Source organism: Podarcis tiliguerta, assembly GCF_965153285.1.
Source record: "Podarcis tiliguerta genome assembly, chromosome: 2".
Classification (NCBI taxonomy): domain Eukaryota; kingdom Metazoa; phylum Chordata; class Lepidosauria; order Squamata; family Lacertidae; genus Podarcis; species Podarcis tiliguerta.
Genome location: NC_139535.1, coordinates 102405588 through 102431764, shown reverse-complemented (window position 1 = coordinate 102431764; position 26177 = coordinate 102405588). Strand labels below are relative to the sequence as shown.

The following is a 26177-nucleotide window of genomic DNA, read 5'->3' as shown; positions in this document are numbered from 1 at the left end:
TCTCTGCTTGGCTTTGGGGGGTCATATAACTCTATACCCTCCAACATTTCTCTGATGAAAATAGGGGAATAATAATAATAATAATAATAATATTGTCTCTGGAAAATAGGGACACTTAGAAGGTCTGCCATCCCTCTCTTATGGGAAAGACGGCATTCGTTGTGTGTAGTAATCTTCTCTTTAGATCTACCGAGAATGCTTTCTGGATTCTTCCATTGGTGGGCAAAGGCGGACCTTTGTGTTTTACATCACTAAATAAAAGGGTGTTTTTGCAGGTGCTATATGTCATATCACAGAGCTCCTACCAGATGTCAAGGAAATAAACAACTATCTAACTTTTAGAAGACATCTGAAGGTAGACATGTTTAGGAAAGTTTTTAATGTTAGATGTTTTATCGTTTTTTTAATATTCTGTTGGGAGCTGCCCAGAGTGGCTGGGAAAACCCAGCCGGATGGTTGGGGTACTAATAATAATAATAATAATAATAATAATAATAATAATAAATTAATTAGAGAGGCTCTGTGCTGGCCGTTGAGGGGTGGCTTTTTCCACCGGCCTTGCCCCACCTTCCAGCCCTAGGAGCCTTCATGAGGGAGCTCCTGAAGGGGATACTTTGACCTATCGGTAAGCTATATTCTTACTTAAACCTTTGCGTATGATAAATTAGCTGTTGCTTTTTTATTATTATGTTTCTGCGTTGGGTTGCAGCGATATCATATGTCTTGTGTACCATTTGGAGTTTTGTTTCGTTTTTTGTGCGTGAAGCGCTTTTGAGGGCAGATGGACTTGTGGGAAAGGTGAGATATGAACAAACTGGCCATTAAAAAAGCCTACAACCCCAAACCCAAAGGCAAAACCAAAACCAGTCTTTCTGCTGAAATACTTTCTCCTACACAAGTGTTGAAAGGCCGGCCAGTCTGTCAATGTTTATTACGGCAAACATCCTGCATAAGTTGAAAGGCCTGGTTTATTTGACCGCCTCTTTGAGGCCCTTTGGGCTCTATATTGTGTTCAGGGCCCCCTCAGAGGGTTCAGGGCAGGCTATGTTGCTTGGCCATGTGACAATCACACAAAACACACAAAAAGCTTTGTGCTCCCTCAGTACCTCAATCTCGGTTGTGGAATTCGCTCCCCACAGAAGTATGTCCTGCTTTTTCACTATACATCTCTCTCAAATGTTCCACATAAACATTGCCGGATTTACGTATATGCCTAACAAGCTATAGCTTAGGACCCCACTCTCTTGGGGGCCCCAAAAAAAGTTTAAGGGGAAAAAACCTGGATGTACATTTCCAAAATCTAATATAAAAAAACAAATAAAATAAAACCTCCATACAGCAAGTGTTTGGTGTTGTGTAGGCTCCTGTGATGTAAGTCATGGGCCCCGCCTGCTAGTCTGCTCCCTAAAATATCACTGGTTTGCTCATTTCTATATCAATTACTTTGATAAAATACATGTTTTGTTATGTGCAAATGACTTTAGATACCTTTTAGCTTCATTACCATGTAGTATGCAACACAAAAAAACAGCGACAATTTGTTGTTGACAAAGGACAGCCTGACATATAAAGGGCCCCATTACCTTCAGTAGTTTAGGGCCTCATCAAACCTAAATCCGGCCCTGCACATAAATTCCATTTAAAAAAAAAAAAGAATTGACTTCCTATTCCATTTTCTGCAATGTTTATCTTATCCCCTCCCCCTTTGCTGCACCCCCATCTTACCTCTTTTAAAACGTAGTCATAACGCAATAATCTTTCATTGTTCTGTCGCTCGCAGTTCGAAACCTGCATTCAACATACAGCTTTTGGCAAATGCTGAAGACAAGCTTCTTTATTCCTGGCTTTTGGCACCTGAGTCGTGTGTTTTCAGGACACGAATATAATCCGTTCTTGCGACTATAACCTGTTTTTTATTCTGAATTTTAAGTTGTTGTAACCTGCCCTGGGATTTGCTGGTGAAGGGCTGTTTTTTTGTGGGAAAGTACTTTTAAACATTTTTTTCCAATTCATTATGAATCCCCCCCCCCCAATACTCTTTTACCACTTTACAGGTGCACCACAAAAAATGGCAAGTTGACCGCCACCACTTCAATAAAATCCCTGCCTATTCCATGGCTTCCCCTCGAGTTGCTATGGCTGTCATCTACATGCTAGTGATCACTGTAGGAGCACATATGGCTTTGGGTTTTGCCAATGGACAGGGTTTGTGCGGGGGCACAATTTATGTGAACCAGCACTTATTAAACCGCTGACATTGGGGCTTGTGGGCTTCTGACAGGCACCTGGTTGGCCACTGTGGAAACAGAATGGTGGACCAGAGGAGCCATTATTAGGTTCTTATAAACAGGAACATCTGTCTGTATAAAAGGATCCACACAGTGTTTCAAATAAATGGGGCTTCGGAGCAGTTGGGCAGATCCACACCGTACATTTCAAGAACATTAAACACACATGACTCCCCCCAAAGAATCCTAGGAACTGTAGTTAGTTAAGCATTCTGCACATTGCAACTCTGTGAGGGGGAAACTACAGTTCCCAGATTATTAAAAAGATTGGGGGGGGGGGGAATCATCTGCTTTAGATGTGTGGTGTGCACAAACATGAGGTCACAAACGCACCAGCAACCTCATGAGCTTTTCTCACTGCTCTTTGGCGCCTTCATTTGAGAGCCAACTCTTGGTGCTGACAGGATATATGGCTGTTTTGGGGCTACCCTAAAGCTGAGGAGAAACAGAGCCCCCCTCCTCTTTCCTCGTCTCATCTAGAAAGCTCCTCTATGGGAAAATATCAAAGAGAATGGCTCTTTCTCTTTTTTGTCTTTCTGAAGCAAGGTCTTCAGAGGCAGAAGACCTCCATGGGGAAGGAAGAGGGTTTATTTAAGAGCTAGGAGAACATCGAATCACTCAAGGCGGGGGGAACGGGGATGGATGGACCAAAAGGTACCCCTGCTGCTGTTGCGCCGCTGCCTGTCTTTTTAAAGCCAGTTTCCTTTAGAGCAAGAAGCAAGCTGTGTAGATGCTTTTAAGAAAGAAGAAGAACTGGTCAACAACTTTTGCACAGGGCACCACATGGGAAGAAGAATCTGTTGGTTCTATTCCAAGGAGAACAAAGGGGCAAACAGAGGAGAGGAGCCCTGCTTGTGGGCAGGAGGAGGAGGAGGAATTGAGGATTTCATTTGTGGAGAAAGAGAAGCAGAGCCTCGCAGATTCTCCAGAGCCTAGAAAACATAGCAGGCAGGGCAGCCGCAAAGGTTGCCAACAAATCGGGGGGGGGGGGGGGAGCTGCTGGATCTGCTCTTGCACGGAAGGTTTGATATGCAGAAATCAGCATAATAGTGCTCATTTGATTACAGTGGTACCTCGGGTTACATACGCTTCAGGTTACAGACTCTGCTAACCCAGAAATAGTGCTTCAGGTTAAAAACTTTGCTTCAGGATGAGAACAGAAATCGTGCTCCGGCGGCAGCAGGAGGCCCCATTAGCTAAAGTGGTGCTTCAGGCTAAGAACAGTTTCAGGTTAAGTACAGACCTCCGGAGCGAATTAAGTACTTAACCCGAGGTACCACTGTATCTAATTAGCAGAGTTCAAATTTACACTCTAGAACAGTGGCTCTCAAACTTCTTTCTTTGGGGCCATACTTTCAGAATAAAAAACTGCAATTTCATCAGTAGTTTTCATTTCCTAGAGTTACTTATTTTTCACCTAAATGTCTGAGTTAATCTCAGACTGGGGCCTGTGGTGCAATTGAAGAAAAGGTTTTTATTAACTTGTCTTTGAAACTCATGCTATAGGCCTTTCAGTGTTAAGCTTAATCAAAAGCCCATGTGCTCAGCATGTATTAGAAGCCAGGGTTCTTTTTTATGTTTGTTATTAAGCTATGGTTACTAATTGGTCTTTCAGATCATGCAGATCACTCGATCACTGCCAGGGGCGTGGGGAAGCCCCACACATTGGAAGTTGGGGGTGCCCAGCACAGGTAGGTGACACTAATGAATGATAAATCTCCTTTGTGGTCTATCTAGGAACATAGGAAGCTGCCTTACACTGAGTAAGATCATCGGCCCATCTAGCGCAATGCTGTCTACACTGACTGGCAGCAGCTGTCAAGGGATCTTTCTCAGCTCTACCTGAGGGACCGAACCTGGATCTATCAGATGGACCTAGATGGACTAGTTGTTCCAACTTGATATAAGGCAGTTTCCCATGTACTTATCCATTGCGGGGGAAACCTAGTAATTTATATGCAGCAGGCGCACTTTCCACTAGTGTTGTCACCTGGCATGCACAATAAGTGTTGACTGGTTGCCACCCCAATGCAGGCATAGGCAAACTCGGCCCTCCAGATGTTTTGGCCTACAATTCCCATCATCCCTGACCACTGGTCCTGTTATCTAGGGATCATGGGAGTTGTAGTCCCCAAACATCTGGAGGGCCGAGTTTGCCTATGCCTGCTCTAATGCACAGGGGTTAAAAGGTTCCCCAGTTAGAACCCAGAGTTGCTGTACATGTCTTTGAAACAGGCGTGGGGAACCCTGGCCATTGGCCACACTTGCTAGGGCTGATGAGACATGCAGTCCAGAAACATCTGGACGACCCAAGTTTCCCAACACCTGCTTTCAAAGTACTATTGCTATGGAAAGTGATGCAGCTGCGGCTTCTCACACCTATTCAGAGGGAAACTCTACAGGCACGGACTAATGCAGCAATGGAGCCAGCCTCATCTGTAGAAATACTAGTTATCATCCAGCTGTAAAGGCGGAGAGGATCCACCAAATGAACTTGAAAGCCGTATCTCCTAACCCGTGTTGAGCATCTCCCCTGAAAGCTCGGTAAATAATCCCTTAACAGCTCTGTATCCTGAAACCTGACTTTTTATCGTTATCCTGCTAGATTGCCATTCTTTTATTTGACAGTTTGCTGGAATGGCTGGCTTAATGGCCATTAATAATGATTAAGGAGATACAGGGCCGGCCCTACCAGTAGGCAGAGTAAGGCAGGTGGGGTTGGAGAGTAACAAGGAGGTATCGGGGAGCAAAGCCGTGGGCACTTCATGCATTCCCTGTACCTTCTTAAAGATAGCCTGCTGTGTAGTGGTAGACATTGCCCTGTTGCCAGTGTTGAACTAAGACACAACTGCATGTCCGGTTGGCTTCAGTACATGAAATGATGGGTGTGTTATTTTGCCCCATGCAAGAAAATATATTGGGCATCTTTCCCTTTATTCTATTTAGATACTTATCAGAGCCTAAGGAATGGAATACTGCATCCCATCCCTCTCCAGTTACAAAAAATGGGTAGGGGTATGAGGGTGGGGTGGGGAGAAAACAAACTAACAAGCCAAGCATACAATAATTAAAGGTAAGGGTAAAGGGACCCCTGACCATTAGGTCCAGTCGTGGCCAACTCTGGAGTTGCGGCGCTCATTTCGCTTTATTGGCCGAGGGAGCCAGCGTACAGCTTCTGGGTCATGTGGCCAGCATGACTAAGCCACTTCTGGTGAACCAGAGCAGCACACGGAAACGCCATTTACCTTCCCGCCGGAGTGGTACCTATTTATCTACTTGCACTTTGACGTGCTTTCGAACTGCTAGGTTGGCAGGAGCTGGGACCGAGCAACGGGAGCTCACCCCGTGGCAGGGATTTGAACCGCCAACCTTCTGATCAGCAAGTCCTAGGCTCAGTGGTTTAACCCACAGCGCCACCTGCGTCCCTAATACAATAATTAGAAGTTTGGAAAAGCAAAGAGGGAAAGAGATATTCTGCCTCATGGAAACCCCTTCTGTTTGTCTCCACTCTGCTTCAGTATTTGTAAATAAAACAATATTGGGAGTGGGGAGTCGGTGCTTCCCCTTGGAACGTCTCATTGCTTAGGGGAATAAGCAGCAAGCACGCTGCAGAATCAAATCAAACAGACCCCACCTGAGCACCTCTTTAGTCAGTGTTTTCATTTTGGAGCCATCTAGCACTCTGACCTCCGCTAGGCTGTTTGCTCGACAGATGCTGGTCGGCCCCCTCCCCTTGGGCTCGTCCCTACATATTCATTAACTGACCTTTTTTTGCATTACGGGATTAGATTGGAATCCACGGTCCTCTCAGAATAATAATAAATGTTGCTATTTAAATGACTGTTGTTAAGGCAGAACTTGGCTCGTATTTTCAAGGCACCCTCTGTTAGTTCATGGAAATGAACTGCCCACGTGTTAACCGTCTAATGTGCCCCACTCGTATCTGTCAATTATTGTTTTACAAAGCTGAACTGCCAAGGAGGATGTGAAAGGAGAGAAAACGAGGGCTGTACAAATCAAGAGGTTTTCAAAAGCTTAGAAGCTCATTGTATGCTTGTAGCAAAACCTTTTAATTAAAATGGTGTGATTTTTTTCCTTAGACATTAATAGTAGCAAGGCCCTTGCTCACTCATCTCTCAAGATTCTTTGCTTAAATTATCAGAGCTGTTGACTGTGAATTTGTACTGTAGAGGAGCAGATATTTATGGTTTGTTTGTTATTTAAATAATACTGTACAGTGGTACCTTGTTTCTCAAACTTAATTCGTTCTGGGAGTCCGTCCGACTCCCGAAACAGTTTGAAAACAAGGCACGGCTTCCAATTGGCTGCACGAGCTTCCTGCACTCAAATCAGAAGCTGAACTGGACGTTTGGCTTCTGAAAAATGTTCACAAACCAGAACACTTACTTCTGGGTTTGCGGCATTTGGGAGCCAATTTGTTTGGGAGCCAAGCCATTTGAGTACCAAGGTACTACTCTATTCATCTGTTGACATAAGGAAATATTGTGTCGCTGAATTATTATTATTTTTTAATCAGATTATGAGAAATATGCAGGTTACTCTTTTGAGCTTGGTAAAAACACCACAGATTCTGACAAAGTGAAGATACTCTGGCTTAGATGCCATAAATCAAAGGTGGGGAACAGTGTCTAGTCCAAGGGCCTTGATTCTTTCTGAGCAACCTTCTGGGGGGTCACATGCTGTTGGTGGGCAGGGCCAGAGAAAAATGTGGGTGGGGCTAATAATGCAATTTTTACCTTTCTGCAGTAGGCTGGTCTCTGCACACATTTACATACTCTGCTCTATCTTCCATCCAGGCAAGCAAGATGCATTATGCGAGTTAAAGGACACATCCCAGGCAGGCAAAAATACTCAGAGGATATGAGGTAAGGGCAGGGAGGAGCATGGCCTGGGGAAGAGTCCTGAGGGACAGATAGAAGCTTGGAGGGCCATATTTTGTCCCCAGGCCACATAGAGTTGCCATATGTCCTCTTTTTCCAGAACACGCCCTCTTTTTCAGGATTTAAATTTCTGTCCAGGTGGATTTTTTAAAATTTGGCAAAATGCCCTGGGTTTTGTTGTTATTTGTTTTTGTTGTTTGTTTACAGTAACCAATATTTTTAAAAAAATTAAAACAATTTTAAAATTCTGATGCATCACGCTCCCACCCATGCCGTTTTTCATTAATGGATTGGACATTAATTAAAACAGTTTACTAAATTGTTGTGCGCACACTTACATTCGCAAAAATGTGAACATCCCAAATACTTTCATGTGGCAAGCGAGGAAGCAAAATATGTATTATTATTCTTTTGTTGTTGAAAGTTAAGAACGTTGCTACTAGCAATATCTCCAAGCTTCTACAGCCTACATATAGCAGGGGTAATTTAAAATGAGTGTCGTAGTGATCCATAGCTAAAAGTACAAGTCGTCAAATGTGTCCTCTTTTTTGCTTTTTCCTAACTGAGGTTCCCCGCCCATGCCATAAATGAAAGTGTTTCACGTGAACGCAATAGTGAGGGGCTGTTCTTAGATCCAGCCTTCTGCTTGCTAGATAAGCAGGTAGCATCTGTAGCTCCCGGTGCCTTTCACAGTTTTTTTTCCTGGTGTCCCAGCTTTACTCGGGAAGAAATGATCAGGCCACAGTTGTTGTAACATCCAGGGTAGATCACTGTATGTGTGCATTAAACACTTGCTTTGATGCAGATTGCTAACAGGAGCTGACCTTCAATGCTCCAAATGGGGGATATAAGCCCAGGTTATCCAAAGGACCATCTTCCTTCACATGGTCACCAATTCAGATTCTGCCCAACAGCCTTTTTCTGTGTCTCTGCCTTCTGGGCTGAAGTGGTTGCCTTTGCAATGTCTATGCTATGGGAGCTCTTTCCCTCGGTAAATTTACTTGGAGTAGTTACTTTTTATCTTTAAGGTGCCAGGTGGAGGGTATCCTATTCTAATTACAGTGGTACCTCGGGTTACATATGCTTCAGGTTACGTACGCTTCAGGTTACAGACTCCGCTGTTACTTTAGCTAATGGGGCTTCCCACTGCCGCCGCGCCGCCGGAGCATGATTTCTGTTCTCATCCTGAAGCAAAGTTCTTAACCCGAGGTACTATTCCTGGGTTAGTGGAGTCTGTAACCTGAAGCGTATGTAACCTGAAGCATATGTAACCCGAGGTACCACTGTAGGTAGAATTCAATGTCGAGCTGAGGTGATCATTCTGCCAGTGCATAGATAGATAGATAGATAGATAGATAGATAGATAGATATTCTTAGAGCAAATGGTTTGCCAGAGTCTACTGGTTCCTGTAGGCTTAGCTGCACAGCCACCAAAAATGTTTCCTAACTACAGTTCTTGAACTTAAATTCCATTTGAAACACAGAAAAGAGAGTTGATTGTCAAACATTGTTTTGGAATTATATGGTATCCTTATCCTTAGTCAACGGTATATGACTAAGGAAGGTTTAGATCAAGAATTCCTAACTGAAGAAAGAAAGCAATTCAGTTCATACACAGATATAACACACACCCCAATTTGGCAATGTGCTAATGCCAATTCATAAACCAGAGGGCTTTTATTCTCAGCACAGTCGGTGCATCCCTCAAATTTATAATCCAGGTGCCAAATGGATTTAACAGCTGATATCAAAATGGGAGCAAATTACTGTGAGTTGGGATTTTGAAGTTGCTGTGAAAATTATAATATGAAGCGACAAGACAAAGGTTGGAGACTTTTTAAAAAATCATTAGTAATAGCAGGTTGCCATCTGTTTTTCTCTGCTCAGCTAAACAGTGATAAAAAAGTGTGTGTGTGAGAGAGAGAAGGAATAGAAATTAGATTGCTGATCTCTCCACCTCCAGTTAAACTAGCTGCACTGCTTTGTACGCACTAGCTCAATTTTTTTTTTAAAAAAACAAAAAACTGTCAACCAGTTTTTTTATTAAAAAAAGCAGTGAGAGGAACTGATGGAAATGTGTCTCTATATAAGCAAACACGGAATCTATAACACTACATCAACACGTTTGCTGTGTCATAACAGAACCAACTTTTTCTAGCTTAGAAAGGGGCGGCTGCTTCAGGGATACAGTCCTTTGTTGTATAAACAGAACGAGTTTCTAGCTCTCTTGGTAATTAAATCAAAACATGAGAATGGGGAGGCAGTTTAGAAGAAGTTGTGTGTTTGCTTCAAACAGTCAATGGTTCCATTGGTCTCTTATGCCAGTCCGTGTAGTAGAGGCAATAGAGGGCTATCTATACTTGGTACTGTATAAGGCAATTAGCTGCTTCTACGTGGGTGGCGCTGTGGGTTAAACCACAGAGCCTAGGACTTGCTGATCAGAATGTCGGCGGCTCCCGTTGCTCGGTCCCGTTGCTCCTGCCAACCTAGCAGTTCGAAAGCACGTCAAAGATAAATAGGTACCGCTCCGGCAGGAAGGTAAACGGCATTTCTGTGCGCTGCTCTGGTTCGCCAGAAGCGGCTTAGTCATGCTGGCCACATGTCCTGGAAGCTGTACGCCGCCGGCTCCCTCAGCCAATAAAGCGAGATGAACGCCACAATCCCAGAGTCATCCACGACTGGACCTAATGGTCAGGGGTCCTTTTACTTTTACCTATCTCGAGCTGGTGCTAAAGGCACAGGAGCAGGTCAGCTGGCAATCCTGTATGAAATAATTTATACAGATGAATGATAAGGATTAGTGGAATGGCCGGGCTGCAGGAATGCCAGACGGCTGCAGTTGTTCTCAAATCAAGCAACCTTCCACCCCACCCCCAATCCCTCCCGCGTCACCCGGCCCCTTCTATAGGAAAACCCTCGCATAAGCCAGAGGCATAATCGCCTCGGGACGCCTCGCTGCTGGCGCATTGACCACGTGCGCTCCGCAACGCGTCATTCTCCCTATGTAAACAAGGGGGCGGGACTATGCGAAATAAGATCCCGCCCTTTCTCGAAACTCCAAGCGCGACTCCCACGCCAGGTGCAGAACTCCAAAACGGCGGCGGCGTGGGAGAACTTCGGGATCTTCCTCGTCATAAATCACTTTGGGCCGCCCCCCCCCCTACCCCGAGCTCGGCTGCTTTGGCGCAAGGTGGAAAAGAGGAGGAAGGGAAGTGGGGGAAAGAAAGACCGAGCCTGGGCTCGGGGCCTGGAAGGGCGCGGCGTCCCGTCCCATCCCTCTGATCCTGGCGCAAATCCTCCCGTTTGCACAGCCAACACGTCCGCATCTTGGAGGAATCCCGGGCGCGAAGTGCCCAGCGCCCGCTCCTGGAGGCAGCCTTAGGAAGGGGAAGGCGCTGCTCTCGCTCCCAACAGGCCGCCCCCGGCCTGAGCGGGGGACCCACGTGCTCTTCTAGACCCGCAGCCATCTCGGCGCGCAGTTTCTAGCTAGGCTGCAAAGCTCACCGTCATCCCTGCTCTGCCCTGGCAAGGAGCCGATCGCTGCTCTCTCTCCCTCCCTCTCCACCGCTCGAGGCAGAGTTGCCGCTGGATCCACTGAGTTGGCGTCCCTGCCACCAGCTCCTGGAGACGCCGGCCACCGACGCTTCTTCTGCGCCACCGTCCCACGAAGGGGGTCTGGCGGCTGGCCGGAGGTGGGGGGGCCGTTGCGATCCTGGGCTTGGCGACGCCGGAGAATCGCCCCCTATAAAGCGACCTCCCTTGGCAAGGTCACCCGAAGGGAAGAAGAAGAAGGCGCTCTTCTTCGCAGCGCCCGCGCGCGCCCTTGCCGTCTCTTCGGAAAGCGCCAAGGCGACGCGGCTGGCCCGGGGCGCGTGGACGCGGGTTCCTACTGGCCCTTAAAGCAGTCGTGGCGCGTTCCCCACGCCTTTCGGCTGCAGAGCTTTCCCGCGAAGTTGTGGCCCCTGCGGCGCGCCGGCTTCCCCCTCTTCTCCTCCCTTTTGCAGGCTCATCTGGGCTTGCAACGCGAGGGGGGATCCCAGGCAAGCTCGACCGACCCGCCGCTGGATCGCGACTTTCCTTGCTCCTGCAAGCATCGCTCCCCGCCCCCCCCAAAAAAAACCACCACCACGCATGAAACCTTTTGGCGCTCGATGGTTTTAATCCCGCAGGAATTGCAAGCCGGGAGGGGGCTTCCTCCGGCCTCATGAGGAAGCAGCAGCAGCAGGGAAGCCCCCCACTTCCATGACCAGGAGGAGGAGGCACCTCTCCTCCATCCGCGGGATGAGCGCGATGTCTGCGACGCTGCCACAGAAGAAGGGCAGGCGCCTCCCCGCGTGGCGTGGCGCGGCTCCTAGTGGGACTAAGGCGGCAGCAGCAGCAGCGGGAGCTCAATGACCAAAAGGGGCTGAGGAAGAGTAACCGGGAGGGCTCGCGGGTGAGCGCTCACCTCGCGTGGACTAGCAGGGCGGGAGGCGCAAAAGTTTGGCCAAGTTTAGGGCGCGCGCCTAAAAGGTTTCGAAAGGTCCGGCTCCCCTTGGCCTGTGCAGTTGGATCGAAGCTACATCAGCACCAGCATGCCGGTTACAGGACGCCTCTCATCTCTCGAGGGGTTTTTCCCTTAAGGAGGGGGGCAAAAAAAAATTCTACCCACGCAACAACACCCACCCGGTCTCTGGCTGCAGGAGCCAGCATGGAAGAGGAAGGGGCCAGGCTGCATTGGCGGCTTTGAAAGTTTGCCAAACACCTCCGAGATTGCTTTTCTTCCTCCAGCCCCCACCCCCCTCGCCGAAAGAGGAGCGACTGAGAGGAAGGGCAGAGAGAGGGGGGCAGATCGGGGGTGGGGTGGGGGTCGACCAGGGAGTTGGCTGCTTCCAAGCATGGGAGACAGGTTGCCGGAGCCAAGCCGTGCAAACCCTTCTCCCGCGGTGGCCGCCTGCTCGGAAGCAGAAGCGATCGAGGTCCTGGAATCCGAGGATGTCCTGCCTATGGCTACGGAGGACGTGAGTTTCATTTGATGTCTCTCCCCCCTCCCCGCCTCCCCCTCCGTTCCCAGTTGACTTTAATCGGATCAAGCTATTTAAAAATAAACTTCGGAATTAAAGGGCGGGGAAGTTTGATTCTTTCTAGGAAGAGAAAGTGGGAAGAAAATGAGGTTTCCCCCCATCATTGGAGTTCCCAAAGTAGCCCCTCTGCAGCAAGATCCCGGGCCTGTTTACACGGGAGTAAGCACGGCTCACTTGAGTGGGGGTTACTTCTAGGTAGGTGTGCATAGGATGGAGCCTGAATAGCTTTGCTTTTGAACCAGTGGGTGAGCTCAGTGTGATTCTGCAGATTATCCGTACTCCTATAGAGATAGCTATATGCATAGGTGTCGTTTTAATTCCATACCCTCCCAAAGGAGACAGCACAGCAAGTTTTTTCTTGGACCAAATTAAAAGCATTTTCCCCCTTTCCGCAAAATGCTGTGTGTTAGTTTGCACCAGCATAGAAAGGGGTAACGAGTTGGCGATACACCCCAAACTGCTCTGCAAACGGGATAAGCTCCTGCCAGGAGCTGTTGTTGCCCTGGGTGAGAAACCGAATGAAAATGTGCCATGAAGGCAAAGGAATATTAACCCTGCTGTGATTCAATAGGCAGTTGCTGCAAAGCACATTGGATAACCTTGGGCGGGTGACCAACACTCAGCCTAGCCCTACCTTGCAGGGTTGGTGTGAGAATAAAATGGGCTAATTCCCCGACTTGCTTGGAGGAATGGTTTGATACAGATGTAAAATAATCAGAGGTATCTCACAGAGATAATGAAAAAACAACCTCCCACATGTTGCTCACCCTTACTTTGGTGCTGGATGATTACTTCTAGGGCAGATCCACACCATCATTTAAAGCATATTCAGTGCATATTTAAAGCACATGACTTCCCTCCAAAATTATGGCAACTGTAGTTTGTTAAGGATGTTGGAAATGGTAACTCTGTGAAGGAGAAACTGCACTTCCCAAGGTTCTTTAGGGGGAAGTCATGTGCTTTAAATATGCATTGAATATGCTTTATTATATCTATGGTGTAGATCTGCCCCCTAGTTGCTACTACTGCCTCCCTCCTGCTGTCAAATCATGACTTCCTGCTGAATAATGCAGTGGTACATAAGTGCCCCCAACCTGCCAGATGTAGCTGTGGACATGTGGTGGGTAATTTGTGCTAATGCACAATGTCATCTGCAAGAGCTTTAGCTTACATTTGAACAAATGCAGTGTGCTCAGCGGATCACTCACACTCTTCCCATGCAATGCTTGACTGTTTGCTGCAAGCTTTTCATATTGGTTTGTTGTCATCCCTCCCCACATGTGGAACCTTCAGTCATTCAGAAATTATTACTGGCACTAATATCATCTCGGGGATAAGAAAATAAATGCAATGAGATTTCAAAGAAATTACTCTTCTTCCTAGTCGTTGAATCCCACAGCCGGTTTGGGATGTGACCACATGTACTTTCATTTTCATTAAGTGTGTGCTCACTACTTTCAATGTGAACCTCCAGCCTTCCTAAGCAGCCTAACTTAGTTGTAAGCCTTAATCTCTAAAGATTCTTAAACAGTGAACCTTATTAGTTACCAAGTATTTCCCTGAGAATGCATCCCCCCACTTCATCTCCAGCTGACGGTTGGCGGAAGATTTAGGGATGCTTTATATTGCTCTTAACCCACAACTGCTGCAAGATTAATCACTAAATGGCAACCAGAGCGCTTGGGTCTCAGGGATGGCACATTCTGCTATCTAAGCACTTTTAAAGCAAATAGTCCTGTGACAGTGAGCGATTCCCCGAGAGCAATTTCCTCCTGTTGGTTTTCTAACTCATCCTATTATTTGATTGTATTTGTTTCCTTTCTGAAGATTTCCTGGTGCAAAAGCAATCCACACATTCAAGCTGCTGGTGCTTGAATAACACACAGGAGAGCCTTTGTCATAATTCAGAATGCTTCTAGTGGTATTAGCAGGCAGAAACCTCCTAATTCCCTAGCAACTTTCCTGGCAGAATTAGAGGGGCTGGAATGCAGCGGAGGACCATTTAGTCCAGGGATGAGGAGCCTGTTGTCCTCCAGATGCAAGTCCCATCATCCTTGAGCACTGAGCATGCTGGCTGGGCCTGATGGGAGCTGGGAGTCCAACAGCATTTGGTGATCTACAGGTTTCCCATCCTTTCACTAGTCCTTTGCTTCAGGTGTTCTTTCAAAAATGTATCAGGAGTTCCTCATTGAGGAGATCAGCAATGGCTGAAAGAACAGCTTGGCCGCCACTATCTTTCTCTGCAATGTGCAGCCAGTCCAGAGCTGCTTTCTAAGATGCACGTCCCATTGAGTTCATTGGGGTTATCCACTGGCAAGTTCAGTACAGTACTTCAGCCTTAGTTTCAGACTTGCATAACTGGTTTGAGTCGCTCACAGAAGTAGGGCAACTCTTGTGGCATCTCCTAAAAACCTTGGGAATTGTAGTTGTGCCTGTTCTTTGTGAAAGGTCTGCAGCTATCTCATAGAACTACATAGAGCTGTGGCTGTTACAAAGTTTGGAAAGTTACAACAGCCATTGGTGCAGCACAGCTAAGACAGTAGCGTAGATGTCCTCTGAGAATTCTCATGCACTGCCAAACACACACCCACACACCCATCCCCAAATCTTTTGTGACCCCTACGGATCTGACACTGAAATCTGAATCCATTCCATCTTTCCTAATCCTGTGCTGAATGGAAATGATGGCACACACACACACACACACACACACACACACACACACATTGCATCAGGTTAGACTTGCCACCAGGAAGGCCATGACTAGTATGTATGACAACTTCCTGTGCTGTCCATTTGTCCCTTGAGCCCTGAATCAGGGTCCTACAACCTGTGTCCCTCCATATATTGCTGGACAACAGCTCACATCGTCTCTAGCACTTGTGTTTGGAACTGATGGGTGTTAGAGTCCAACAGCAACTGAAGGGCAACAGATTCCCCATCACTGCACTAAACAGTAATGTGAGAAACGTCCTCCACCCCTGAAAATCTGGGATACCTTCTCCTCCTTCCACCCCTACGTGTGAAATTTCTACTCTCACACCTTGTGAGAAAAGAAATCTGTCCTTGCAGTCCCTACCTTGATAGTTTGTGTGTGTGTTACAGTGGTCGTGCATAAACCCAGTGAGTAGCTGACTCCTACTTTTTAAATAAAATAAATGCACAACTTGTTGGTATCTTCTGTTAGTGTTTTAGCGAGCTTGTGGCAAGAGTGCCAAAGAGTAGGGTAGAAAAATCCACTTGCTGTTTCTTGCCGACTTCCTATCCACGCGTCCCATTACTTCCTGCTTTATAGAACCATAGAGTTGGAAGGAACCAAAGTCCATCTACTCCAACCTGCTGCCCAAAGGCAAAGCTGCCAAGCCACCAACCCCCCACAGATCAACCTCTGCTGTCCAGGACACAGTGTGACTCAATCAGAGGGCAGAAGCATGTGAGAAAGGTACGTGCAGAGGACCTAGCTCGGAGCAAAGTAGTGCTTCCAAATGTAGCGACGATACTGATGTGTGTTTTCTCATGCCGAGTGGCAAATTGACTTGTCTGGTGGGATGTGGAGTTGTTGGAGAAAGGCTGCAGCAAGATCCTGTCGCTGCACAATGTGGCCCCCATTCTCCTGTCAGGCAGTTTCATCATGAGTAGACGGGTGGCAGTCAATGTCAATGGTATCTCATAGCTCCTGTGCACCTTCTGCGTGGGGCGAACCCACCCACTCTAATGGGTAGGCTTACATCTGTACTCCTTTGTGGATGGGTGTCAGCACAGAGACATGAAGCGTGAGTGCCGGCAGGACTAGGACCAAAGTTGGATTAAGTTCTGGAGAACGTCAACAGGAGGAGAACCTTCAGAGGCATGTCATTTGAAGGGAGGGGAAGCCGAGCTAGAATGAGGGTGCTGAAGGGCAAGCTGGCAGATTGGGAGGAGGGAAGCGTGGAGGGAGGAGGCAGGTGGGATCAAAACCAAAGCAGAGATGGTGCCTGGCTGTTGCACATGTAAAGATTCAGGTCTGACCTGGAAGTATTTGTAACCAGGCAAGGCAAGAATGAACCAATGAGCAGTCTGGAGCGGGTGGGAGTGGGAGGAGCTGCGTTAGGATAATGCCCCTTCTTCCTCCACTAGCACACTAGTTACTAGTGCACCAACATGGACGCCCTTGGTGTGTCATGGCTGGATGTCTAGGAGTGGTGGGAGGCATGGGGGGGGGGGAATCCCCAGGGGTAGAAAGCTCAGAGCCTGGAGATTGGTGGTGGGACAACGATGCAAGGTATGCTTAATGCTGTGGTGCCATTTCTGCAGGGGCTGCCCATCCCGTTTCAGCGCCTGAAGCTAAACAGAAAGGTGCTGCTCCACCGCATCTGTGGTGGCGACGGCAGCTTCTGGGTTCTGGAAAGATCTTGCCGAAAGCTGCCGCTTCTCCTCGCTTCTCTGGTGGTGGGACAAGCGAGGAGAAGCTGCTGTGGCTTCCAATAGGATCTTACCAGAACCTAGAAGCTGCTATCACTTGTTCTCTTGCAGCCGCAGCAGCAGGTGGCAGTGCATTGAGGGTTTGATCATGCCCTTCCCCCGCCCCCGCTCCCCTGTGGCTCTTGCTGCTGAAGCAGACTGCTTCCTTTTGCCTCATTAAAAGGCTGTCCCTGCATTTCTGGCTACAAAACCAAAACTAAGCAGGAGAAAGAGCTTAAACAGAGGGAACCAAAGCACTTGAAGAACCTCACCCAACCCTCCCATTTTTGAAAAAGGACAAGGACTTTGGGGCATGTGGGGCAAGCTTTGTGCTGAGCCCAGAAAAAATGGCTTGGGCGCTGGTTGTAACCTCTTCCAGTTGCATCTCTCTCTCTGCAGGGTGAGATCCATGTGGAGCCCAGAATCCAAACTTAAAAGGGAATGTGCTGATTAGGGAAAGGAGCCTCTGTACCAGACCACAGGGGGAAGTATCGGATTCCTTAGTGCTTGTAACCCCCTTCTTAATATTTAAATACATTTGTCTTGCTGGATTTCTTTCCCAGAGAGTAATAATAAACCCGATATTATTACCTGGGAAAGCTATGTTTAACAATACATGTAATTAGAGAAGAGAAGCCACATTTAATATTACACAAGAGACCGGAACCGCTCTTTCAGAAGCAAACAGGCTTTTAAACCTCCATAATTATAGCCCCCCCCCCCCAAGTCTAGCATTTAAAATGCCTTAGATCTTGTTTTTAACTCCTTCTTGGGCCAGCATAGGTGGGTACGCATCTCTCTTCTTCCATGAAACTATTAAAAGCAAGGGACTCTACAGCTAATTGTAGACTTAAGTTATGAACTGGGCTGGTTCTGCAAAACACTCACCATTAGGGTTGCCAACTGACCACAAGGAATTGGCCGGATCTGCTGCTGTCCCTTGTAATGGCAGCTTTATCTGCAGAAATCAGCATGTGAAGGTTGTTGTTGTTGTTTTGCAGCATGTGGATGCACATTTCCCCCCTGCTAATATCTCATAGAATCATAGAGTTGGAAGAGACCACAAGGGCCATCGAGTCCAACCCCCTGCCAAGCAGGAACCACCATCAGAGCACACCTGACATATGGTTGTCAAGCCTCTGCTTAAAGACCTCCAAAGAAGGAGACTCCACCACACTTCTTGGCAGCAAATTCCACTGTCGAACAGCTCTTACTGTCAGGAAGTTCTTCCTAATGTTTAGGTGGAATCTTCTTTCTTGTAGTTTGGATCCATTGTTCCGTGTCCGCTTCTCTGGAGCAGCAGAAAACAACCTTTCTCCCTCCTCTATGTGACATACTTTTATATATTTGAACATGGCTATCATATCACCCCTTAACCTCCTCTTCTCCAGGATAAACATGCCCAGCTCCCTTAGCCGTTCCTCATAAGGCATCGTTTCCAGGCCTTTGTCCATTTTGGTTGCCCTCCTCTGGACACGTTCCAGTTTGTCAGTGTCCTTCTTGAACTGTGGTGCCCAGAACTGGACACGGTACTCCAGGTGAGGTCTGACCAGAGCAGAATACAGTGGCACTATTACTTCCCTTGATCTAGATGCTATACTCCTATTGATGCAGCCCAGAATTGCATTGGCTTTTTTAGCTGCCACGTCACACTGTTGGCTCATGTCAAGTTTGTGGTCAACCAAGACTCCTAGATCCTTTTCACACGTACTGCTCTCAAGCCAGGTGTCACCCAATGTTAGATCTGCAGATCTAACATTGCTCAAGGCACACAGCAACAGAGGCTGGTTGAATACACGGATGGTCTTCAGCTTGTGGGCCGCCTCTGAATCTTAGGTGGCACAAGTTCAGCTTTAAAAACAGCAGGGTGGGTTCTGGCAGGTGCATTCCCCCCCCCTCGCCTCTTCTGATCAGCAATCTGTACCTGTGGAAATCCCCTCTTCAGTTGTGGGTAGTGCGGGAGTCCCATTTCCCTTGGCACCTGTTCATTCTAGGGGGGAAAGGAGAAGGAGGGTCATAGGCAGATGTTCATATTAAATTGGTCCCACATTGCTGGTTGGGTGTCTTGGGTTGAAGGTGACTTACAAGAGGCAATAGCTGCAAAAGGCACTTGTATGATCTGCCAAAGTAATGCCCAGTCAGGTTCATGCCAATGAGGTCTAACTGAAGGGATGCGTATCTTGTATCGGTGGTGGCGGCAGCAATGGCGGCAGCACATACACACCAAGAGGGAAACCAGAGCGCCTCGCTGCAAAGGGAGGCTCGGCTGCCAGGGATGTGTGGCATCTCTGTCTGGCGGCATCTGGAGTTGCATTAAACAAAAGCGTTGATCGAACGTTAACTCTGAATCACTGGGCAGATTTACTGTGACAAGTGGGAGTTTTGATATAAAGGAATATTCACTCAGGCAAGAGCTCGATTGTTTCTGTGGGATTCCAGGGAGTTAGCGCACAAAAGCTGAGCTCTTTAATAGAACAGTTTGCCGAGGTGGACCTGCCATGCGTTTTCAGGTTCGATTGGCTGGTGTTATGCGATCTGCTCTAACCGGAGGTTGTCAAGAGTGCACGGCCTGGTGTTCCTTATAATATACAGTGGTTTAAAAAAACCCTGCTAGTTTAAGACTCTCATATCGATTCAAGTTCAACCAAGCCAAGAAACTGCAAACCAAGGCTGATGCCCTAACAGATCCTATGCAATGTCATAAATTGCACTTAGTTGTAACTTCCCATCCAGGCACCTGCGCTTCTTCCTTGGTCTTTCAGGTGCACATCCATATGAGAAGTGGCTCCTTCCTCAGAGCAAGGCATTCTGGGTAAGGTGGGCCTAGGGGAGTGCCTGTACTGCTGCTGCTTTGTCATGGTGGCTAGAAAATCAATTTTAAAGAGTTTTGAAAGCTTATAAAGTTAACTTTTAACAGATTTTTTTTAAAAGAAGATTTTCTAGCCAGTAGTGCAGGCATTTTCCTTGGCCACCTTTCCCTCACGCTGTGAGGAGATCTGTCATCTCCTTGGCAGTCCCCTCCAAATGATGCCTCCACAGCGGTTTCTTGCAAATAGGAGGCACCGCTGGTCTCCTCCCTCCCTTGATTTTGATGTAGTTCTTTATTCTGGCCGTGTTCCTGATGTAGATCTTCACTCAACCCTTCTTTCCTGGTTGGGGGGCGGGCGCGGCACTACTTGGTGGTTTGCCTCAGGTGCCAAAATGTCTTGGGCCGGCCCTGTGTTGACAGTCTTATCATCCACAAATTTGTCTCCTTTTAAAGACATCCAAGTTGGTGGCCATCTTGTGGTAGCGAATGCCATCGTTTTAACTGTGCAAAGATATACTTCATTTTGTCTGTCCTATCTCCTCCAATGTTCAGGGTGTCTATATGTTTTAGTGCTGTGCGTGCGAGAGAAAATTTTTCTCTTTTCACTTTCTACATGCCATACATAACTTTATAAACTTCTGTCATAACACCCCTCACTTGTCTTCGGCCCACCCCAAGCTTAAAAAGTCCCAAATGTGGTAACCTTTCCTCATGGGGTTTTAAGATGCATTAGACTTGTATAAAGCCATTATGATAGTGGCAGTTTTTTCTATCTTTATTTTAGATCTTGTTTGGTTTATGTGGAAATTGTTCAGTTGTGTATTAATAATAATAATAATAATAATTAATAATAATAATTTATTTATACCCCGCCCATCTGGCTGAGTTTCCCCAGCCACTCTGGGCGGCTCCCAACAGAATATTAAAAACACGATAAAACTCCAAACGTTAAAAACTCCCCTAAAAAGGGCTGCCTTCAGAAGTCTTCTAAATATCAGATAGTTGTTTATTTCCTTGACATCTAATGGGAGGGTGTTCCACAGGGCGGGTGCCACTACCAAGAAGGCCCTCTGCCTGGTTCCCTGTAACTTCACTTCTTGCAGTGAGGGAACCGCCAGAAGGCTACGATGGTTTAGGACTACTTTTGTTATGTTAAGTTATGTATTTTTTTTCTTCATGATGTTGTAAACTGCCTTGGGCATGGTTTGAACTGTGGAAAGGTGGCCTACAAATAAAATTATGTATGCATATATGTATGTGTGTACCATCCAGATGTTTTGGAGCTACAACTCTCATCAGCCCTAACCAGCATGGCCAGTGGTTATGGGCGATGGAAGTTGTAGTATAGCAACATCTGAGCTTCACCAGAGAGGGCTGCTCTACAGAGTGTTGTGCAATCAAACATAACTTCCAAATATCGGTGACGAGGTGTTCAGTGTGGAGGAAATGGCGGGCTCTTTTTGACATCTGTGATGGCAAGGGGGTTTGTGCCTCTGGCGTGGTCATAACTCTTCAGAGCAGCTCACTGTCCAAGGCAGCACTAGATTGCAGGACTTTAATTTCCTATATTCTCCATTTGATTACCTGTCTCTCTAAAAAAATAAAAAATGTTTCTGGAATGAATGTACATTTCTGTGCTCTTACACTTTTCTTCCTCTTTTCCCCTCTTCTTTCTTTTATGCATTGCCTCTTCCCTCTCTCAGCACTGGAAATCTCTGTTTGATCAGGTATGTGAATAATTCAGATTTATTTTTTTGCTCTAACACCTGCTAACAATGAGTTTGTTCAATGGGGGATCTTTTGTAACATGTAGCTTATGTGCCGTTAGTGTGGCACTGATTTGGTTGCAGTCATGCTTGGCAAGCATTACCCCCAACTCTGGGGTTCTGATGCCTGTTGTACTGTATTTTGTACACCTTCCTTTAAATTCTTACCCTTATCAATGGATGACCCAAACCACTGAGCCTCTTGGGCTTGCCGATCAGAAGGTTGGCGGTTCGAATCCGCACGACGGGGTGAGCTCCCGTTGCTTGGTCCCAGCTCCTGCCAATCTAGCAGTTCAAAAGCACACCAGTGCAAGTAGATAAATAGGTACTGCTGCGGCGGGAAGGTAAACTGCATTTCTGCGTGCTCTGGCTTCTGTCACGGTATTCCGTTGTGAGAAAAGCAGTTTAGTCATGACTGTGGACAAACGCCGGCTCCCTTGGCCTGAAGTGAGATGAGCACCGCACCCCATAGTCATCTTTGACTGGACTTAACCGTCCGGGGTCCTTTACCTTTTACCAGTGAATGACCCTTCTTCCCAGGGCTGTGCTGTAAAAAGAAAGCAGCTCAACATGTTTAAAGATGGGTTTTCCCCTTTCTTTAGAAGTTTCATAGCACAGTTGCTGGTTCAGCTCCTTCATGCTTGCGTCAGATTCACAGGTAGAGCACATTGATACTGAATTTCAACTTTTACATTTTAATAACAGATCAGCTTATGGGAAAATACCTTGTGTAAGGTTTGACATGCTCTCTATATCTAACGTTTCAACAATGTGTGGGACATATTAATATTGGTCAGTTTCTTAACTCCCAGAGCTTCACTGATTTAGCCTAAGAGACTAGTTGATCACTGAAAAGAATCATGTCATTGTTGAATTGGAAGGGACTGTGAGGGTCATCTAGTGCAATAGGCCCAAGGTTGGAAAGATACCTAAAGTGTTAGGATGGTAGGATATACCGTAGATATTTTACATGTTTTCTTTATTTCAGCTGTCTGCAGTAGCACAGATAATGCTGGAATAAGATTCAGTAGTGAATCTCCACTTCTGCCCCATGCAAAACCAGGGGCGACTTGAATCCAAAAGGTCTCCTCATTCATGCGCAAATGAAACATATTACAATATTGTGTGTTGTACATGCACAGCAAACATTCACTTCTGATACGCAGATGTCACCTCTGTGTATGCACAGAGAGGCCCTGTTTTAAATCAGTAGAGCCTCTAAAGTGAATGGTATTGTGGCAGAGGTTTTAACATGTCTGCTGATGTTGCCCGTTGCTTAATCCTGCTAGTGCAAAGGCTTCCTTTGGCTGTTTTCATAGCAAAGTCAATAATTAAAAAAAACAAGAAAAACTAAGCAGGCGGGAGCCGGCTGGTCTCAAAGATCTACTGAAGTCTGTTCACAGTTACGTTGGCAGGCTAGGATTTGTTCTGTAACTTGCATTTTGCTTGTTTGCATTTATATAATTATTGGGATTTTACCTGTGGATCTGAAAACCCATTGCCGTTTGCAAGCATTCAAATGGTGTTTGTAGATATTTTCAAGATACGTGTTCTAAAACACAAATGTGGAGAAAAGTTAACATTTCAAGGTACAATTTCTTTCCATTTCCTTTTTATTTCCAGTTTTAGTGACATGCGAAAATACGTAGACATTTTCCTAGAGTTTTGTCTTGGTGGCTCGCTTTTGGCCTGCAACACTCTGTTAATGTGTTCCGCCCACTTCTGTGTAGGCAGAAATACCACTTTATGCAAGCGAACTGTTATTACTTTGTCTGGCCCTTGAAGAAGGCAGCGTTTTATGAGGCAATATAATAATTTGGTTCCTGTATGTGGTCAGACCGCACAGCGACTATCTGAGTGGGTTGCCTTGCCAATGAGATGTGCCTCTCATCCCAGAGATGGCTTATTACCATTCCCTAAGTAAGCTCACTGCCAGTGGTGATGAGTGTCTGTTTATAACCCAGTAAGCTGTGCTCTATATTTAGCCCATAAATCTGGGGTGAGCAACATTCCTCATTGTGTGCAGAATGTATCTGGGGTGGGATCATGTAGTTGCATTACTCTAATGACAAGCTGGAGTCCATTCTGTAACACATTGGCATGAATTTACTTCCATCTGTATCAGTTGTTTTATTTGGGGCCAGAGAAGGAGGTCCTTCTGCAGGTCCTTCTGAGTTTGCTTTGCCACTCTGAATTCCCTCTTCTTTGGGAGCTATTTCATGGCCACTTTTCATAGCTGCTTCTTAGTTTTTGTGTTATTGTGATGATAATAATGATAATGATAATAATAATAATTTATTATTTATACCCTATGTGTTTCCCCAGCCGCTCTGGGTGGCTCCCAACAGAATATTAAAAACGCGATAAAACATCAAACGTTAAAAACTTCCCTAAACAGGACTGCCTTCAGATGTCTTCTAAAAGTCAGGTACTAGTTTATTTCCTTGACATCTGATGGCAGGGCGTTCCACAAGGTGGGTGCCACTACTGAGAAGGCCCTCTGCCTGGTTCCCTGTAACCTCACTTCTCACAGGGAGGGAACCACTAGAAGGCCCTCAGAGCTGAACGATGGGGGTGGAGGCACTTCTTCAGGTATACTGGGCCGAGGTCGTTTCTCCGAGGTATTGGAAAGTATGTCAGTAAGTGAGAGGAAGCTGCCCTACACCAAGTCTGGCCCATTGAGCTTAGTATGAATAGCACTGACTTTCTAGGATTTCAGGAAGGCTAACATTGGAGGCACTAGGAACTGGTCCTGAGACTTTGGCATGCATTCTATCATTGAGCTATTATCCTTTTATCATGATGATGAAAACAGGGAGGGTCAAAACTATGCTGCTGTTGCTGGAAAGGCATCTGCAAACTGAGTTTGGGGTCTGAATGTGCAAGGCACCCCTTCCTTCCTTCCTTCCTTCCTTCCTTCCTTCCTTCCTTCCTTTCTTTTCAGTCCACTGAGATGTGTAGACTACAGCTGCCTAGTCTGAAGTTCTAAGAGGAACCAGCTGCTTTGCATTTTAACAATTCAGCAAAAATGCTATATTTGGATGAACGTGCTATCCCTGTTTCCAAACCCGGAACCTGAGTGTAGACTCTGTTGGTGAATAACTGGAGGGGGGGGAGTATAGGACAGGTAAGATAGGAGTCTCTGCTCACGGCAGAGCCACAGAAAAGTAGCTGCGAGATGGAACAACCCCTGACTCCACCCCCCCAAAAAAATTATGAGTAAGGGTCTTGTGTGCATGCATTCATCAGGAGTATTTCTGGCAGCAAAGGGCATCATGCAGAAACTCACCCTTGCCTACTGGGGCAGGAAGGGGACATCCTATGATGTGTATTCTCAAGCCAAATCTTTCCCTGAACAAAGTGAGGCTACCCATTAACCACTGCAAAGATTAAAAGTGGAGTGGGAGTTGGTTCCAAGGGCATGTGCTCTGTGGCGCTCATCCTTCAAGCCCGTTTCCACCTGATAGTTTTCCTGCCTCAGCAGGTCAGAATCCCCACACCCTGCCTTCTGCCGCTGGAAGTATTTTCCAGCCGGTTCTCGGCAACAGAGAGTCTAAGGACCCTTAGACCAGTCTTCGCCAACCAGGTGCCCTCCAGACGCTTTGGATTTCAACCCCCAATCTGGGGATGGTGGAAGTTGCAGTCCAAAACATCTGGAAGGCTTCCCTATGTATGTACCCAGGAAAAACAGTTTGCCATTTGAGTTCCACATCCTATTTATGGTTGCTTTGGAGAGAAGCGGAGGTTTTAGTCTCCCTTTTGTCCCCAGTGTTCCTGTTGAGGGGACAGTTTTGCAGCATCTTCTGCTGGCTCCCATTTGATCTCAAGGAGGCTCACAGCTCAGGGGTTTCCAGGTTCAGTCCCTGGCATCTTCAGGTGGGGATGTAAAACAACAATGACACCTCTCCTGTCTGAAAACCACTTCCAGAGTAGACAACGCTGGGCTTGATAGACAATAATTTGACCCTGGTGTAGGGCAGCTTCCTATGATCCAATGGCTCTTCTGTCCCTGAAGAAGAGTTAGGATTTGATATCCCGCTTTATCACTACCTGAAGGAGTCTCAAAGCGGCTAACATTCTCCTTTCCCTTCCTCCCCCACAACAAACACTCTGAGGTGAGTGGGGCTGAGAGACTTCACAGAAGTGTGACTAGCCCAAGGTCAGCCAGCAGCTGCATGTGGAGGAGCGGAGACGCGAACCCAGTTCACCAGATTACGAGTCTACCGCTCTTAACCACTACACCACACTGCAGGCACTAATCCTGGTGAGGATTAGCACCTGCAGAACTGCCAGCTGCCATCAGGGATATTTCCCATTTAGCACAGGTGTTTGTATGCATCAGTGGTAGCTGGAGATAGTTTGATGGAAGATGGTGTGCTTGATCCCCAATTTCCCTGCAAGGAAAATTCCACAAACTGGTTCATTTTGACCCTACCTGAAATGATGGTATAGCTATTTTGAGGACTTGGGTGATGAGGAGACATCATCAGATTCTGCCTAACTGGAGTGCTATTGCCTTGTTGTCTGTTGCTCCTAACAGTGGCTTCTGTGGCTTCCTAACAGTGGGAGCAAGCTTCATACTGAGCAGCTGGGTTGAAATTTGCCCCCACTGAAACTATAAAGGCATTTTTTTAAAAAAGAAAAGGAACTTAGAACATCAAACCAACTAGAGCCCTAAATGGATACCAGATGGCAGACCTAGAATCCAGCTGCTGCTGTCCCAGATATCTGGGTAGCATGGCAATCCAACTGGCAGCAGATGGCGGTGGCGCAGGTGCTCACCCACACCCCTTGGGTAGGGAAGCAGTCATGAAATAGGGCATCTAAGGATGCACTGCACTCCACTGCCAAAAGCATCATGAAGCTGAATTTACGTAGTCTCTGCTTGCAAATGTTAACGTTAAGCAGTG

At 46.7% G+C, this 26177-nt stretch overlaps 1 protein-coding gene and 1 long non-coding RNA gene across 7 annotated transcripts in view; one reads left to right on the top strand and one right to left on the bottom strand.

Annotated features, from left to right (window-relative positions):
• Positions 1-604: 604 nt before the first annotated feature.
• RHBDL3 (rhomboid like 3) overlaps positions 605-26177 on the top strand; it is a 143735-nt gene continuing 118162 nt past the window's right edge. Inside the window, exons 1-3 of one of the 6 annotated variants that reach the window (XM_083427764.1) lie at positions 10080-12189; positions 15548-15694; positions 21205-21228. In XM_083427764.1, the coding sequence (XP_083283890.1) occupies positions 12067-12189; positions 15548-15694; positions 21205-21228 (294 nt within the window). In that variant the 5' untranslated portion in view covers positions 10080-12066. Of the gene's footprint in view, positions 626-10079; positions 12190-15547; positions 15695-19680; positions 20239-21204; positions 21229-26177 lie in introns of those variants that run through there. The other 5 variants (XM_083427765.1, XM_083427770.1, XM_083427769.1 and 2 more) reach the window with 5 other exon arrangements.
• LOC310671766 lies at positions 9212-10489 on the bottom strand. Its single transcript, XR_014508166.1, has 2 exons — positions 10419-10489; positions 9212-9950 (listed from the first exon to the last, which is right to left on the bottom strand). It is a non-coding gene; the product is annotated as an uncharacterized lncRNA (long non-coding RNA).